General features: G+C 29.1%; 1 protein-coding gene across 2 annotated transcripts; it reads right to left on the bottom strand.

Moving 5' to 3' along the window:
- Positions 1–1,312: 1,312 nt before the first annotated feature.
- On the bottom strand, positions 1,313–8,808 carry LOC137835781 (probable E3 ubiquitin-protein ligase ARI7). Of its 2 annotated transcripts, XR_011085144.1 has the most exons (16): positions 8,421–8,808; positions 7,735–7,859; positions 7,476–7,581; positions 7,258–7,348; positions 6,909–7,081; positions 6,471–6,575; positions 6,292–6,380; positions 3,949–4,056; positions 3,775–3,865; positions 3,560–3,649; positions 3,368–3,415; positions 2,760–2,831; positions 2,292–2,391; positions 2,081–2,207; positions 1,483–1,913; positions 1,313–1,393 (listed from the first exon to the last, which is right to left on the bottom strand). XR_011085144.1 is itself a non-coding variant. In XM_068644437.1 (15 exons), exons 1-15 carry the CDS (start codon positions 8,595–8,597, stop codon positions 1,643–1,645), a joined length of 1,773 nt encoding a protein of 590 aa, XP_068500538.1. In that variant the 5' UTR covers positions 8,598–8,808; the 3' UTR covers positions 1,313–1,642. The 2 variants fall into 2 exon arrangements, 1 of the variants encoding a protein (XP_068500538.1); XM_068644437.1 differs by having other exon boundaries at positions 1,313–1,913.
- Between the last annotated feature and the right edge of the window lie 8,538 nt (positions 8,809–17,346).

Here is a 17,346-nt window from a genome sequence, read left to right as displayed (position 1 = left end):
TCCCTATTCTCACAGAATCTAGCTATGTCATCACCAACTCAGAAGAGGGGATGGATCCTGGAAGCAAATTGGGGAAGTCATAGATTTTGTTCAGTTTTCAATATTTGCCTATTTTTGTTTACTTTTTTGAGTGGCAATATCATTCTCTTACTGTTTGTTTAATTGTAAATATATAATGATTTATACAAGAATAAGTAAATTTACATGTTTTTTTTTAAGATGAGGATTAAACTCGTGAGTTTATGTTGAGTTTCTTAAATTCTACAGTCATGGTATAGCAGAATACATTTTTGAACTTCTGCTTTTGTTGGTGGAGGAATTGAAAATCATCACACTCTTTCTGACTTGAGTAATTGATTAATTGAAGATGTTCAAGAATACCTAATTAAAGGGATTTTGAAATAAAATTATTTTCAGACTTCTAATTTAGTCATTGGTAGGTCCAAATCTAACACCTCCAAGTCAACGACAACATTGTCTTGCTTCCTTCTTTAGGTGGAATCTTTCATTATTCTTTATCTTGCTGTCGTTATGTCAGAGGATTTGCAGAATCTGAGTAACCTTGGTTTTGGTTAAGCATTTACAAAGTTAATTTTGAATTAAATTGTTTGTTACGCAACATAATACTATTATCTTTATCTTTATTACTACAGTGTATCATTACTTTAGAGAGAGAGAAAAAATTAATCGTAATATTAATTTTACAAAATTCATATAATTTTAAGAAAAAAAAGGTAAATAACTCTATAAATAAAGTATAACTTTATTAATATTCATCTATATATTATAACTTTTTATTTAACATGTTATCTTTATATGTATTTATATTTTAAATTATTTTAACACGTAAACTTAAATTATATAATTTACTAGAATATTAAAATCAAATACTAATTATTTAAATAATTTTTAAGATGTTATTTTTTAGAATATAAAAGTGGTTATATAAAGAAAATATTACTTTATAAATATAAAGTATACTTAATTTAAAAATTATCATTTGAGTATATTATTTATTATTATTTAATTTATTACTTGCATACACTAAACATTGAATATATTTTAAATATATAATGTTATTTTATGTTTTATTATTATCCTATCATACATATCCTTAACGTCTTTCAGTGTTTGACAAGATAAAAAGTAGCATACACATTCCATAGCTTGAAAGAAGTGTGAAACAAGAGCTATAAATCTGCGTTATACGTATATGTATTTGTGTGAAATGGTCTCTTATTGTTGGAATTTAAGAAAAAACAAGTGGAGCTTATACAGAAGTGAAGGTAAAAGTAAAGAAGGTGCAGAGAGATTTAGAAGAAATCAGGACACAAACAAGCACATTTGTGTTCATCTCCAGTATGTTCTGTATATGAGATTCAGTTACAGAAGCCTGTTGCATAAACCCAACACGGAAAGTTTAAGATAAAACATTATATACATTAAATTGTGATGTATCCAATAGGAGTGCAAGAGGATAACCTTTCTTACGCGACTTAACCCCCTTTCCCTTTCACATTAAAATAGCCTTACAAAACGGAGCCAGAAGATGATATAACAGGAAGTAAAGACTCCATTTAAGCTTTTGCTGCATTGGCCTGACTGAGGCAGAAGACATTTGTTTCTATGGAGGATCCAAGTTTCATCGCCGCTGTTGATTGCACATCTGGCATGTGGTGGCAGACCTAACATTTGCATAGGTACAATGTTCACAAGACCAATGATTGTCATCAGTCATTCTGCCAGATATGCTAGTTCGAATAGTTGTTTTTCCTCTTCCTCCTCTCCCCTTGCTGCTCCCTGCTCCATTTTTGGAACTCGTTGCTTTGCTCGAAGCAGCCCCATTACTGTCCACATCGGATAAACCATTCTCCAATGCCCTCACCAAATTCTCAAAGTAGTTTCTAGTCACACTGCCAAAACAAAATGAATTACAGAACATACATAACTGCACACTGGAACCAAATTGATAGACCGAGAGAACCGACATTTTCCAGAATCTGGACACTGATATGGATCTTGGTATCAGATGTATATAAAATATAGAAACGTGAGCATCTATACAAACAGGGGCATCTACCTGGTCAATCCAGCTAGTTTGGTGCGGAAGTCATTGAATTCTCTGGATGGGCCATCGGCATTTAGGAATAACTGTAGTTCCTTTTCAGCACATTGATGAAGTCTCTCCAAACCAGATTCTGCCTCACCTGGTGGGAATAAGAGTATCGTTTGTAGAGGGAACAACCACAAATGCAAGACATTTCAAATTAAATTAAAGGTGATAAACAAACCTTGTAAGTACTCAAAGAACTGCTTTTTAGCATGTTCATGCTCCGGTAAATAGTACCCGTATGCATATGTCCATTTCAGCACCCTCCTGCATTCAACAATCTGCCAACATGAAATTCAAATTAGAAGGCCTTCCAGTTTACAACAGTTGAAAACATTCTCATCATAAGACCATCATGAGTCAGAAAACTTGTTTGAAAGAACTTTTCCAATTCTAGGAGAAAAAATAAAGAAAAATTAAAATTAACTACTGCATAAGTTAATTTGCAGAAGTTTTTTCATCTAACTTTTCTTAGGTTTGTATTTTTAAATTGTGCCTTTTTATTTTTTCTCTCTCATGTCTTTATAAAGAAGGTCGTCTAGACATGTTCCTCATAAAAAACTACTACAGTCCAAAAACAATTGAAAGTTTCATAAAACAATCAGCAAATTATACAATTTATTATACCGAATCATTAATATTCATTTACCTGTAACCAGGCCTCCGTTATGAACTTAAGCTGCGATTCAGGCTGGCACTGTGTGTCACTAAGCTTCTCAATCTGCCAAAGGAAAAAAGGACAATTACTACACAATTTTACAGTTCCTGAAAAACATATATATTAAGCTCTAATTATAAGCAAGAAAATGCCAAAGCCATACAGGAGGTATATTTGTTTTTTTAGTTTTGAGAGTTTATATTGACAAACAACTGACAGTAAAATAATCAAAAGGCTAAGAAAGAAGCAAAAAATAAAATAAAAAAGTGCAGCCATGAGGAATGCAGGAAAGACCAAGAACTTGGGTAGTTATTTTCAGTCTGTTTATTCAACGTTCAATTCTTTGTTATTGTACAATGAAAGGATGAATAAATTAATATTTTTACTGTGTCAAGTTGAGGAACTAAACATATTTTGCCTTTTGCAATTTCACTTTCCATTATTCCTAAAAGTTTCAAAGCACGTTTAAAAATCAGCTTTCCCTAGTGCAAAAAATTATAGTTCACTTTAGTTGTCAAAACCACATGGAAGCTAATTGGAGGGAAGAGGAAGGAGGGATAAGATGGGAGAAAACAAGAAATAAAGTATGTATAACATACATGAACAGTTTGCATCTGGTGTAGATCTGCAAGAGCTTTTTGCCTTGACTGATAGTTACAGAAAAATAAAATTAGTTATATGTCATTAACCCAAAGGAATTCAAGCAAAATAAAAATTAAACAGTGGATGTGGAAATTGTAAATAAAAAATCATAATGATAATGAATAGAAAAAGTATGGAGTTGTGCATACAGATTGGTTGCTGGCCCACCGCTCATAATAATGTGTGTACCTCTCCAACGAATTCTTTGCCATTTCTCTTCTTCTTTCAGTTTCATCATACTACATGCAACAAGATTAAGTTAATAAGCAGATATCATTACCAAAATATATGCCAGGGGTAGTCAGATAATAGTATAGCCTGAAACCTGAATCAAGAAAAGTTAGAGTATTCCAAGGTCCCTTACCACTCCCTCTTGTTTAGCTGCTTCATAACGATTGCAAGCATAAAAACCGCCCGTCCTTTCACCATGGTCTGACCATGCACCAAGGCATAGCCTATGCAGATAAAAAAAAATATATCAAGTTTAGTTAAAAGTTTAGTAGAAGCATGCAAAATAATCCGGTAGGAAAAAACATACCAGCAAAATTCAAATTTACAAGGTGGCGTACAAGTCATATGCATGCACCCTTGGTTTTTTTCAATTGGTCGCTTGCACTTAGGACACGGCTTTGAGTTAGCAAGTATCCTGAAAGACATTAATTAATAGTTGGTTTAGTGCATCAAATCTTGAGTCTCCAAAAATGATACTATAGTAGTGTATAAAAATGGACACTGGTCATCATATATCAAATCATAATTCAACCTCTGAATCAAGAAGCACAACTTTTAAGTGCGAATCATAAATTGTAACAGATCATATCATTCACAGAAGCAATGAAGAGTAGCTTGAAATATATTACAAATTTGATGTATAGTTATATCTTATTAACAAAATGTGAGACATCTATCTCTCGAAAACAAAATGAGGATTTATGTACAGAATGAATCAAAGAAAAATTACAAAGCAAAAATTCAAAATTATTTTATGTGCAAGCTATGATCTGAAATTTAAAAAAAAAAAAAACACCGACCCCTATTTATACTCTATAACCTAATCAAATCAAATAAGGAAAGAAATCATGAAGAGTTATGAAAGTCAATCCTAAGCTAACACCTAAGATGTTATACAATATTTTAAGATATATTGATAAGAATATCTTTCATATACTTATAGCTCAAAACCAGTAGGTAGCCAAGTAGTCCAAATCTGAACTCTAAAGTTTGTTCCTAGCTCTGCTCTCAGGTATAGTTGAGGACAAATTGGCAGAAAGAGATTAACAAAATAGGTTTTCTTCCTACATACTAATGTGGAAACTGCACATTATGCATATCTGTCCATTTTTACTTTTAGTTTAAGTGTCTTTTCACTTCATCATATCACATTGAATCATATTGCAGAAACTGTGTTGCCCACACAATTTACAAACCTACACAGTGAATCAGTAGTACACAGCAATTCCAAAAATCTGAGCTGTAGCAAAGCAATTTCAGGTGCCATGTTATTGGCTCCTCAATTGAATCTTTTGCATCCCAAACCGTATTGAACAATCAAATAAAAAACATGAATTGCTAGGTTTCTACACTATGAACTTCACTGCATAGCATAGAGCAGTGCAATACATGAATACTCCATGGATTAAAAACTGATACAGTAAACATGTAAATAAAAAAAGAGAGTAAAAACACAGTTTTGTACGGTTCATTTTCTGTTTTTTCATTCTTTCAAATTAAGGATTAACACTCCTCCAGCTTATCATTAAACCTAATTTAAGTATAAAAATCAAATATTCGCAAAGGATCACCAGTTTGTAGAACATTCTTTAGTTTTGTTGCGGAAAACCATCACAAAGGAATCATTTGTCATATATAGGAAAGTTACAAGCAATCAGTGTTGTATAATGTTGCTCCCCTTTAGCGTTCTGTAATGTGTTCGTTAAGGGGAAATTGCATTTACCATATTGAGGTTATGCTAAATAATTCCCTCTCTCTAGTTTTAAAATAGACATCCACCTTTCTTATGTTTTTAATAAAAGGGAATTCATATCCCCTCTAAAAGAGAGGTTCATCCCCTTATAGTTTTGATAAAGGACACTCAACTCCCTTATATTTTTAATAAAGTGACACTCAACTCCCTTATTTTATTAAGAGTATCATATTGACTAAAAGTTAAATAAAAAATTATAGCTTTAAAATATATAAATTAAAGATTTTTTTATAAACAAACAAATAATTAATAAAATAAGGGAGATATACGAGTGTCACTTTATTAAAAACATATGAAAGGTAAATGTCATTTACTAAATTCATGAAGGAGGTGAATGCTTGTTTAAAAATTATAGGGTGTGGGTGTGCTTTTATTAAAACATACGGGAGGTAAGAGTCTATTTTAAAACTACAGAGGATGCAAGTTTAATTTAGTATAACCTTAAAGAGGGAAGTCCAATTTTCCCTTTAATTAATATTGTGTCATCAACTTCTATCTATCTATCTATCTATCTATACACACACACATGTAAAGATTCAAAAAAACAAATGGATTGTAATTTGACATTAGTCTTCACAAAAATGAGTCTAATGAATATTATGTAATATATTAAATAAAATTAGAATACTATATAGATACCAGTTCGAACATGGTTGAGCCCTTGAACCTTGAACCAGTGTGATAATAGGTTCAATAACCAGTCCAGTTTATTAAATATTGATAAATACACACGTATAAGAAGGCATTGATAAATACACATTTATAAGAAGTAATAAAAACTCCTTGACATAAAGTAGGCATAAAATGCTATAAATTTTATTGCAAACTACAAACAGGGACAATTAATACAGCACATCAAGAAGCTAATATCTACAGATTTCAAAATATATTATGTACCAGTTCATATTTTCGGATTCTGCACTATTTTTCAAAATCCACTTTGACACAGTGCCACAGTCCACTGGGCGGTGAGCCTCCTCTGTGCACTGTAGATCCAACAACACACCAGTTAGTGGAATATGAAAATTCTAAAATGTAATGCTATAAAAATCTAAAACAAATTATATATAACTTACATTCCAGCAAAAGCTATATGAACAAAGGCAAGATACATCATAATTTCCACTTCCAGCATCAAAAGTAACTGCATACTCACAACCTGGAGCAGGACACCACTTGGTCTACATAATACAGAGAGCAGGATTAGACAATGAAATAGAGAAGGATGTCAAAAAGTGTAGAACATCAATGATCATAAAAAATAAGCATGACTTTAATAAGAATGGTAGGGGAACATTACGTGTTCACTAATGGACCATTTATCATAAAATGTAGGAATTCATAGTCATTTTGTAGCCGCACAACAGTTAAATCAACATGTGAAGAATTATGAATGCATAATTTGGACACAAATTGTCAACAAATTAATACAAGATTGCAGTTGGCAGTACAAAAAAATGTATAAATTCCTTTACCATCATCACCAAAGCCCAAATTAATAATCTACAACATACCTTCTTATTGTCTTCAATATAGGACCTAAGAAGGTAACGGTCATACTTCGCTTTATCTTCATCAGATGCTAAAAGATTAATCATATCTTGACCAATAGCAGCACCACAAGTGGGATCTGGACATCTCAGCCCCAAACATCCCGGACCATCATTAATTGATGTGCCAATATATCCTAGCATGTAAAAAGGAATAGAAGAACGTGATTTAACACAATTATTAAAAATAAGGAAAGAATATTGATGTACATGTATTGACACTATAACCAAAGAAAAAGACAACAGAGCAAGGCATGATTAAATAACAATGTCAAGACAAGCAAAGAACAGAAGGATGGCACACAGGTAATACCTGCCCAGCACAAATAGCAGTAAGGATGACCACAAGCAGCAGATTTAACCCGTGAACGAGGATACATTTCAAAACAGATGCCACAAGTAAGCTGACCACAAGAAGAGGTAAATGTGAGATAATTCATGCAGTGAAGATTAAATGAAACCCAGACAGCATATGACAAGAAAATTTAAAATTAGTTGACCTGTTTTAAACCCCAAACAACCACGCCTCACCTCTCTAGCATTAGAATACTGGTAAACTGGCTTATCCAACAAACCAACTGTTTTTCGAACTTGATCTTCATCAGCAAACCAAGCATCATGCACCTTACTAACACTCCTGCATCGCCAATTCACTCTCCTTCAGTATACGAGTAAACAATAAAAGAGACAAAACCTTACATATCATACAAGGCAGCTTCAAACTAAACGTTTACACAAAACTGCAACAGAAAACAAAATCAATACAAGGTCAAAAGGTAAAAAATTTGACCAATTATAGTGACGAAGTAGGATGCTCGCAGAAACCCGCGGTATTGAAAGAACTGCCGATACTCTTGTGATGTCATCTTCCTGCCTCTGCCGGATGTCCAATTCCCTCAGTATGGTAAAATTTTGCTGAAATCCAAACAGGGATCCGTCAATCGGACAGGAATAACATGATTCCAGAAAAAAAACAGAGACACCAGTAACACAACAGGTCTTGAATTAGAAACTAGGGCACTCGTGATCACATCCATAAGCAACCAAGAGATTGCATGCTACAATCCATTCGATGTTTTTCATTTCCAAGAAAACAGGAAAGAAAAGGAGTGAAAATCGTCTCCACCGTTTAAACCCACGTCCTCCCGATACATCAACCGATTACAGCGATTGATCAACACCATCAGTCATCGAGATCAATTGAGCGCAAATTCCGGCACTACCAACCACACACTCCGGTGTAGTTCCAGAATTTATTCAAACTAATCACGTATCATCGCAAAGCTTGAACAGTATCCTTTTCATCGGAATACATCGACGCTGGAGTGCAGCAAATTACTCCGCCGCAAGAGTCGAGTTACCAGCCTCCTTGACTCGAATCACTTAATACTTGACAGTAGGTAAAAGCAGGTGATAGAACATTCGCAGCTAGAAAAGAGAAATGAATCAGAAAAGTGAGTGGAAGAATAGACCTACCTCGGGGCGGCGAGACTCCATCCGGTCAGAATCATCGGCGTCTTCGAAATAGTCGTCGGCGACGTCATCGTAGTCACTGTAGTAATCCATGGGAGCGTCCTCGGTCTCGCCACTGTAGAAATCGTCGTCGAGTGACTCCATGTCGTTGGCGTCGTGCATATCGTCTTCGGAATCCATAGAAACCCTAGCGGAAGGTGAAGGGTTTGGAATTTAGGAACGATCGAAAGTGTTGAGAAGTGATAGAAAAAAATCTAGGGCACAGAACCCAGGATTAGAGAGGAAGGTGAAGGAGAAGGAAAAAAGTGTCTTGCTTTATGGTTTCTTCCTTCGATCCTTTCTCCTCCTAACTAACGAGAGGTTTGGAAAGTGGAAGAATAATAATAATAATATAATTATATCTTTATCTCTATATATAATTTTAAATAAATAATAATACTTTTTTTAAATTAGATTTTAAGATAATATTTTTTTTTCATCAAATGTTCTATAGATAACATTTTTTAGTAGTAAAAAGAAAAAAAAAATGGACTGAAAAAAAAGTTTACGGTTATTAGATTACTTAATGTGGTAATGAAATAAATTAATATTTTCGGAAACATTAATTAATATCTTCAACGGTATTTGTAGTTAACTAAGTATATCTGATTTTAAAAATAATAAATCTTATAAATTGTTATTTTCGATTATAAAATAATGCAGTAACAAACGTTTTCCTAGTATCTCAGACAACTAAGTTTGAATGTTTTGTTGTTAATTTATTATTTTAAAAGCAAAATAATGGGACGGTTTAAAAAATTAAAATATGTTTCCATCCCCTTCCATCACCCTATTTTTTTATATAAAACGGAAATTTTTAGCTCTGAAAACAAGAAATGAATATTGTTAATTTTTTATTGTTGGTTTATATTTTAAAAATAACATTACCAGTTATACTTCAAAATAAACATGTTAAATAAGTAAAGTGTACATTCAATTAAAATTACCGATATGCATTTTTGAACAAAACTAAAAGTATATTTTTAAAACAAAATAACAAATGTAGTAATACTGAAATATCAATTTATTTTTTTAAACAAGTCTAATTCAACACAAACTAAACTTATACATATTTATATATTTAATGTATAATTTATAAGGTTCTTACACGGTGTCAATGTTTCAATCTTAATCTTAAATTTATTGAGTTAAGTTATGATCAATTATTATATGCTAGAACTTATAGTTTCGTCATAAATTTATTTTTAAAAAACACACTGAAGAATTAAGAGTGAAAGATAAATATAAATTTTTATTGATTCGACTTCGAAACGATGTGATAATATATTAAAAGAAAGATATAAATAATATATAAATACAATTATCAAAATGTGCAGATGAAATATTTTTCATATTAATTCGTTTTTTATTATGTTTATTATCCATCTTACTACTTATCTAAAAGGGAAATATATGGAAATTATAGCTTTTTTTAATACTGTAATACAATCATAAATTAATACGTGTGGTGAATATATTAATTTCGATGATAATCATCCAAAAATAAAGCCAAAATTGTTTTGAAATGAATTAATAATGCAAAATCTTTGATACTACCAGTGCTATGTGTTAAAATATAATTAGCATTTTTTGTTAAAGTTAATCTATTTTAATATACATACCTTTCTTTTTTTTGTACCCTAATCTCTTTTTTTCCTCTTCAACTTTTGACCTGTTGGCTGAGTAAAAAACCTAAACAAGAGTTGGTAAAACGAAACTAGTCAGAACCACACTCAACTAAAATAATAATGACAAAAAACCTTCCAAAAGCTAAAAAGAATAATTGGTGGTGATGCATCATGATAGAATAAACTGGTGTAGAAAGGGACCATGAAAAGAAAGTTACTGAGAATTAAGATCTTACTGAAACTTTTTGATGGAATCGAAATGGTTTAGGCTTTGAAATTGCATTTTTTTTCACTAATTTCCTTCTTCATAAACTAATTTCATTCACGGTATTGTAATTATTATTATTAAAATTATTAAGGAGTAAATTTTAAGGATAACTAAACTTTATAAAATCGATTTATGAGATAAAATTTAGGGTCCATACTATGCTTTAATCTTTTGTCGATGTACACTATAAAAAAATCATTAAATAAAAACTAATTTTAGAGATAAAAATAATTAATTATGATATTAACTAAATTAAAACCATTTTAGAGACTAAAAAAAATTAGTTTCTATTATTGTTAAATAGTTTATAATTTGTTATTTAATTAGCTATCAAGGTTTTTACTACCAAATTTAGAATCTAAATAATTGGTAGTTAAAACTTTGGTAGCTAATTAGATACCAATTTAGAAACTATTTAACAATAATAGAAACTAATTTAAAAACAACAAATTATTTTAGTCTTTAAAATGGTTTCTAATTTAGTCACCATAACAACTAATTATTTTTTGTCTCCAAAATTAGTTTCTATTCAATGATTTTCTTGCAGTGGTAGGATCTCCAACACACATTCCTCACATCGAAATTGCATAATTATGGATATTCTGATAGCAGGTGACTTGATAAGTCCAACAAACCTCGTTATAATGGACTTTAAATGATTCTAATACCATATTATAAAGTAAAATTTATAAGACCACTCATGAGATAAGATTGACATCCACTATATATTATGAAATATTATGATCTCTGATCGATGAAGGATCTTCAACACAATTACTTCGACAAATTCTGACATGATATGAGTTGAAATAGGGCATATTGTATTAAAAAAATAAATTATAATAGAGTGAAAGGAGAAAGAATTTATGAGTTGAAAGGGAGGGGATGAAAGAATATAAGAATATATGGAGAATTGAAAGTTGAAAGTATGAGTATGATGGAAGAAGGCTTTCAGGTGTCTTTGTCGTGGACAAATATTCCGCGATCCTTATGTTTTAATCAAATGGTTTTCATATATGGTTTAGATGCTTTTGGTTGATTTCACCATATCAAAATTATTTTAATGATTAGGACAAAATGATACTTATACATGTCCAATCATGGAATTGCAAACCCCTTTACCACTCTATAAAAGATATAATCTATTTCGAATATGGTTAATCTATGTGTTTAATTTGTATATGTGCTTTTTTTTTATATAGGGAATAAAAATAGAGAAAAAAAATACAAAAAAATACAAAAGTTACAACACTTCTTGTAATATATATCATTCATAACATTTTCATTTAAATTAAGATGTTTTTTTAAAGAATTCATAAAATTAATTTTATAATGAAGATTGATTATACTATAAATTTCTCTTAATATAAAATTGTTGTGTATAATTCATTCATCATATTTCGTCTCATCACACGTGTATCATTGTCATATGTTTTAAGTAATAGATTTTAAGTCAAATTAAACCTTACAAAATTAATTTACAATGTGAGGTTTATACTACACTTCTATACTATAATTTAGTCACATATTTGGTTGATAAGATTGATGTATTTGTATACTCGTTTAAGCGTCACTCAATCGACAACTTAATAAATAAATAAAAAATAACAACAACAATTTTTACTATAATATATTTATGACTCCAAAACAACAATAACCATAATGTTTCCACTACTATCTTAATTTTTCTTGTTTTTATAGGGTCTTATAAACAATTAATTCATTTTCCTCTCGACTTTTCAGTCTTTTGATGTTGACTTTTTTGGTTATTGGATTTGCTAGTCTTTTGATGTTGGGCTTGTTATCGACTCATCACTCAGTTATTGGATCTGGTTCAACTCTCAACTTTTAGGTTCAAGATCAATCTCAAGTGGATTTGTGTATGCAAGGGGCTCCAATGATAAAGTCAAAATCAATTTGTTTGATTATCAAATAAAAACACTCTACTTACTTGTTAGACTTAACAAATCACCCATTTATAATGGTCGTTGTTAGACTTTAACTTGATTGAGCTTTTACTTTTCACATCTTGCCGTTACTAAGTATATTTTTAGTGTTTTTGACCTAATTATTATTTTTTGAGTTTTGATACCGTGTTATTTTATTCTATTATTATATTATTTTAATTTCAATATTCTTACGGTCTTTTGGACTCTCAACATCTCGGCCTAATCAATACATTTTCATATGACAATTAACTCCTTAATTATAAAATAAAAATATAAAAAACTTAAAATTATATCTACTTCTCTGTGTCATATAACAATATCATGAAAAAAAATAATATATAAAAAGTATAATTAGGATGAGCAAATAAAGAAAGTTAACAGTTGAATGTGAAATGAAAACACACATTTATGGAAATTTATAGCAACTCACTTGCATTTGATGTTCACATGCTTAATTTCTTTTTTTTTTTCTTAAAAAAATATTAAGAGATAGATATTAAGTAAAGTTCAACTTTATGGAAATTTCATGTACGACCATGAGAAATCAGAATGATGAAAACAAATCATATTAGGCTGAGATTGAAATATAAACACAGAGGATTGCAAAACTTTGGTGACAACGAAAAGGCAAACATGCGTGTTGAGTTAACTACACTTTTACCCTTTTTGACTTTCTTAATTATATGAATGCAATAGAAAGTTGTTTATGTACCTTCTTTTTCTTACTAAATATTCTCATTTTCAGCACTAATGTTTCTTCCCATCATATTTTCTGATTCTGTCTCCATTCATTGAGCTAACTTCTATTGCATTTCAAATTTTCAATTAGTTTGGGAACATGCCAGAGACTAATAGAATATGCAAATCAAGGATTTCTCAACACACTCATACCTCAACTCTATTATTCATTTTCAATGTTTCCTATTAAAAAAAAAAATTAACTTCATAAAATTTATATTTATTTATATACTATAAAATATCTTAATATTACAAAATTCTTTACCTTATATTGATAAATCAAAGTAATTTGTATATTAGATGTCTTCTAAAAAATTCACATTACTCATATTAGACATGTTTCACTAAATAACAACAACTGACCCATTATAGCATATTGGAAATTCATTATCAGTTTGATATGTAAACAAGATTTGTTGCATCTACTTTTGTAATTATTAGATGCACAAATCTTTTTGAGTTTCTCACACTTTAATTATTAATTCATGTGATCTATTATCGATAAAATTATGTTATTTTCTTTTTGTAATGAATTTCTTAATATTATAGCTCTTTGAGCATAATCACAAAATCATCTCATCTTTTAAATATATATCATCATATGCAAGCTGCTTGGACGACTTTGCTTCTTCAAATATAGGAAGATTTTTTCCGCTTGAAACAACCTTACATCACTTAATAAATGACACCAACTTTAATGAAACGAAAATTGCTTTGACCTCTTTCTTACTTGAGTGTCATCTCATCACTTAAGCAAATAATTTTTATTGTATTTTTCAAGTTTCATACTAGACGCTTGAGTGAATAAATTTAATATTTAATATAACTGTTATAACGATTTTTTTTATTCTTTTTTATATAATTTCTTTTTATTCTTTATCCATTAAATTTTACATCTTTAAGAACTCATTCCTAACTTTATATCACATGAAAAAATTAAGTATATTCATTGCAACACTAAACTAGGTCACACATATATAATCATTGTCTAAACATAGAAAATGCAAGAGTTTTATAACTATTGTTTAAGGACTACCACAAACCCCACTTATAAAATCATAGATTATTTATACCATATTGCACTAAAAGTCAAAAAGATAATAATTTTACAAATGAGACTTATGAATTATTATATATCATATTTTTCGAATCATAGATGTTTAAGCCACAATTTTATGACGTGGCCATAAAAAAAAATATCACATTAAAAAAAGTGTGACTTAAAATAATAAAAAAGTAACATTTAATTACAAGTATTTTAAATTATATTTAATTAAAATTATTTTTAATATAGGCAATGATTATTAAAAATTTGTTACTTTAGTCCTATTTTTAGAACTGCAAGTATTTTAAATCATATATATATATATATAATTAATTCTTTGGTAAATAAAAAATAAAATAAAATAATGTTTTTAAACTCCAAAACTACATTATGTTTTTGTTTTGTTTTCGATTCTTCAAATATTTTTCAAATTTAAATCACATATTCCACTTATTTACAAATTACAAAATTCAAATTATTATTAATAATAATAATATTTATTAATACTAATAATAATATATATGATTAATAATAATAATATACATGATTATTATTATATATAATATTATTAACAATAATAATATAATTATAATATAATCACCATTATAATCATCATAACAAGAATATATAATAATAATCATCATAATTAGAAAACTCGTCTGGTACATTTATTACAAGTTTTATATTTAGTTACGAGAGCTAACTTGATTTACTCTAACTAATTTAATGTTAATAAATAATTATAATAACATAAATGTAGTAGATTCTCTCTAATCAACAATTTTTTTTAGTAAATAATAATAATAATAATATAAATGTAATAGGAATGAAAAAACTCACCTAAAAAAGACAACTCAAGAAAAATGTGGCTCATTTTACTGGTTTATGTTAATTTAGACTAATCTTTTATGTGTTAAGTGTGTATTTTTTTACTAATAGCAATTAAAGTGTAACACGGGCAAGTGCACAAATTGTGTCTAAAGCTCATCTTTATTTTTTTTTAATTCGTGTTGGAGATCCCACATCGACTAGATATGAGAACATTTCATTATATATAACTGGATGCAAACCTCAATTTCATGAGTCGATTTTATGGGATTGAGTTAGACTTAAAGTCCACTTCGTAATAATTCGTCTAATATCAATCATTTTCTATACTGTTTTTTAGTTTTATACATATATTAATATATATATATATATATTTTATTTAATTTTTTTTCATTGATAAAAAAATTAATATCAATTAAAGAGATATCTCGAAGTGAAATTGGGATCCTCAATCTTAGTGTGGGTTGGTTGGTTGAAATTAATGTATACAGTGTTAATTAATGTAGCTATACTGTGTGAGAGCTGAGTGCTCCACTTAGTATAAAAAAAATTAAATGCACTGTGTCTTAAGTGTCATCATTGTGTTTCTATTATATAAAAAAATTATACAAGAATTTTTTATTTATTTATGAAAATCTATCTTTGGTGTGTTATTTAAAAAACTGTAACACAAAAAAACAAGTTTTCCTTGTTTTTATTTGGAAAATGAAAAATAACACCACATATACAAGTTTCTTGATTTTTAATTAATGGAAACATATTTTTTGTGGAAAGTATTTTTAACCAAGTACCCAAAATTATTTTTGTGTTTTCACAACTTTAAGACAAACTTGGGGTGTCAATAGCAGGGTCCAAGAGCTGATTTTCAATTGATTTTCTTTTATTCAACCACAAAGACACACCAAAAACTTTTACCAACTTGGGAATTTTGTATAAAATTTTCACTTTTGATTTATTGTACTTAATATAATCACTTTATTCCCATCACTACAACAAAATCATCAAATAAAAATTAACTATAGAGATAAAATATAATTAATTGCTATATTAACTAAATTAGAAACTATTTTTTAAAAAAATTATAAATTAGTTTTTATTATTATTAAATAGTTTATAAATCAGTATCTAATTAGCGATCAAGGTTTTAACTACCAATTATTTATATTCTAAATTTGGTAGAAAAAAACTTGGTCGCTAATTAGATATCAATTTATAAACCGTTTAAAAAAATAAAAACTAATTTAGAAAAAAAATGTGTTTAGTTTCTAAAATGATATCTAATTTAGTCAATATAACAACTAATTATTATTTTTTATCTAAAATTGATTTTTATTTGATAATTTTCTTTTAGTGAATAAAATATATTTTTTATAGCAAAAATAAATAGATAATTAAATAGAAGAACACTCCAAAGATATTCCAAACCTTTATGCATAATACCAAACAACCTATCACCTAAACAAGCTATTGCTGCAATTCCTACCTACCCTATAGAGAAACTCTTGTTGCAAAATTCTTACATACTACACCCATTTTAACACTCTACCTTCATACAATCATTTTAAAAACACAAACAGCAAAAAAATAAAATAAACAAATACACAAACAACAAAATACAAATTCAGATAGAGGTAAGTAAAACAATAATAAAAAAAAGAAATACTCATACCAACTAAAGCAAACAAAAGAGATAAACACAAATCCAAAATTTTCAAAGCTTATTGACTTGAATCACCATATGTATGATTTCTTTTAGCTAACATTTGAGTGGAAGGAATCGAATTTATATTTCCATTTCTAGTTCTCATTCTCAAAACTTTCTGCACCCGTAGATCATTTTTAAGAATTTTTGCCCTAAATTTTGATGGGTGAAAATTCTTGAACATTTTTTCATTGTCACTTTTAGTCTTCTTCATCAAGTAGCACTAGTTCTTTAATGACTTAATAACACATTGATAGCCCAATCATTTGTTACGTTACCCTAAACCCTACAAATATTTTTTACAAATTTTATTTATAATCCTCCATCTATTTTATCCACGAACATGATTAGTGCAAAATAGCTTAAAACAAATATTTTAGATTTAATTTTTGTTGTCATTGATGATTTCAATGTAGTCCATTTCATAATATTTTTCTATTAGGGTACAAATTAAAGCAGTGTCTGAATCCTACTCACATCACAGATTCTAATTTGAAACATGATGCAATGCAATAATAATCTATGTCCCTAAAGAGAATGTCTCATTTTCCAATTACCTAGGTTTCAGTTATCGTTGTTGTTGGAACTTGAAAGACACCACAGATTCCATGCAATCTGCACTTGAAAATTCGACATGCACTGAACTAGGTTTCACAAGTGCACAACACACGTAAGCACCAAACACAACCACTAACGGTTCTTTTATATGTGTGTACCTGCTCATTGTACACT

This window comes from Phaseolus vulgaris, chromosome 5, assembly GCF_000499845.2.
Source record: "Phaseolus vulgaris cultivar G19833 chromosome 5, P. vulgaris v2.0, whole genome shotgun sequence".
NCBI classification, from domain to species: domain Eukaryota; kingdom Viridiplantae; phylum Streptophyta; class Magnoliopsida; order Fabales; family Fabaceae; genus Phaseolus; species Phaseolus vulgaris.
The sequence above is the reverse complement of the archived record's forward strand: the minus strand, read 5'-3'. Positions and strand labels throughout refer to the sequence as shown.

Excerpts from the sequence above, each read along its gene's own strand:
- LOC137835781 (XM_068644437.1), bottom strand. The coding sequence starts at position 8,597 with ATGGATTCCGAAGACGATATGCACGACGCCAACGACATGGAGTCACTC. Across the intron at positions 6,381-6,470 it reads CATATAGCTTTTGCTGGAAT|TGCACAGAGGAGGCTCACCG; the intron begins GTAAGTTATATA and ends TTGGATCTACAG. Across the intron at positions 2,832-3,367 it reads ACCAGATGCAAACTGTTCAT|ATTGAGAAGCTTAGTGACAC; the intron begins GTATGTTATACA and ends TTCCTTTGGCAG.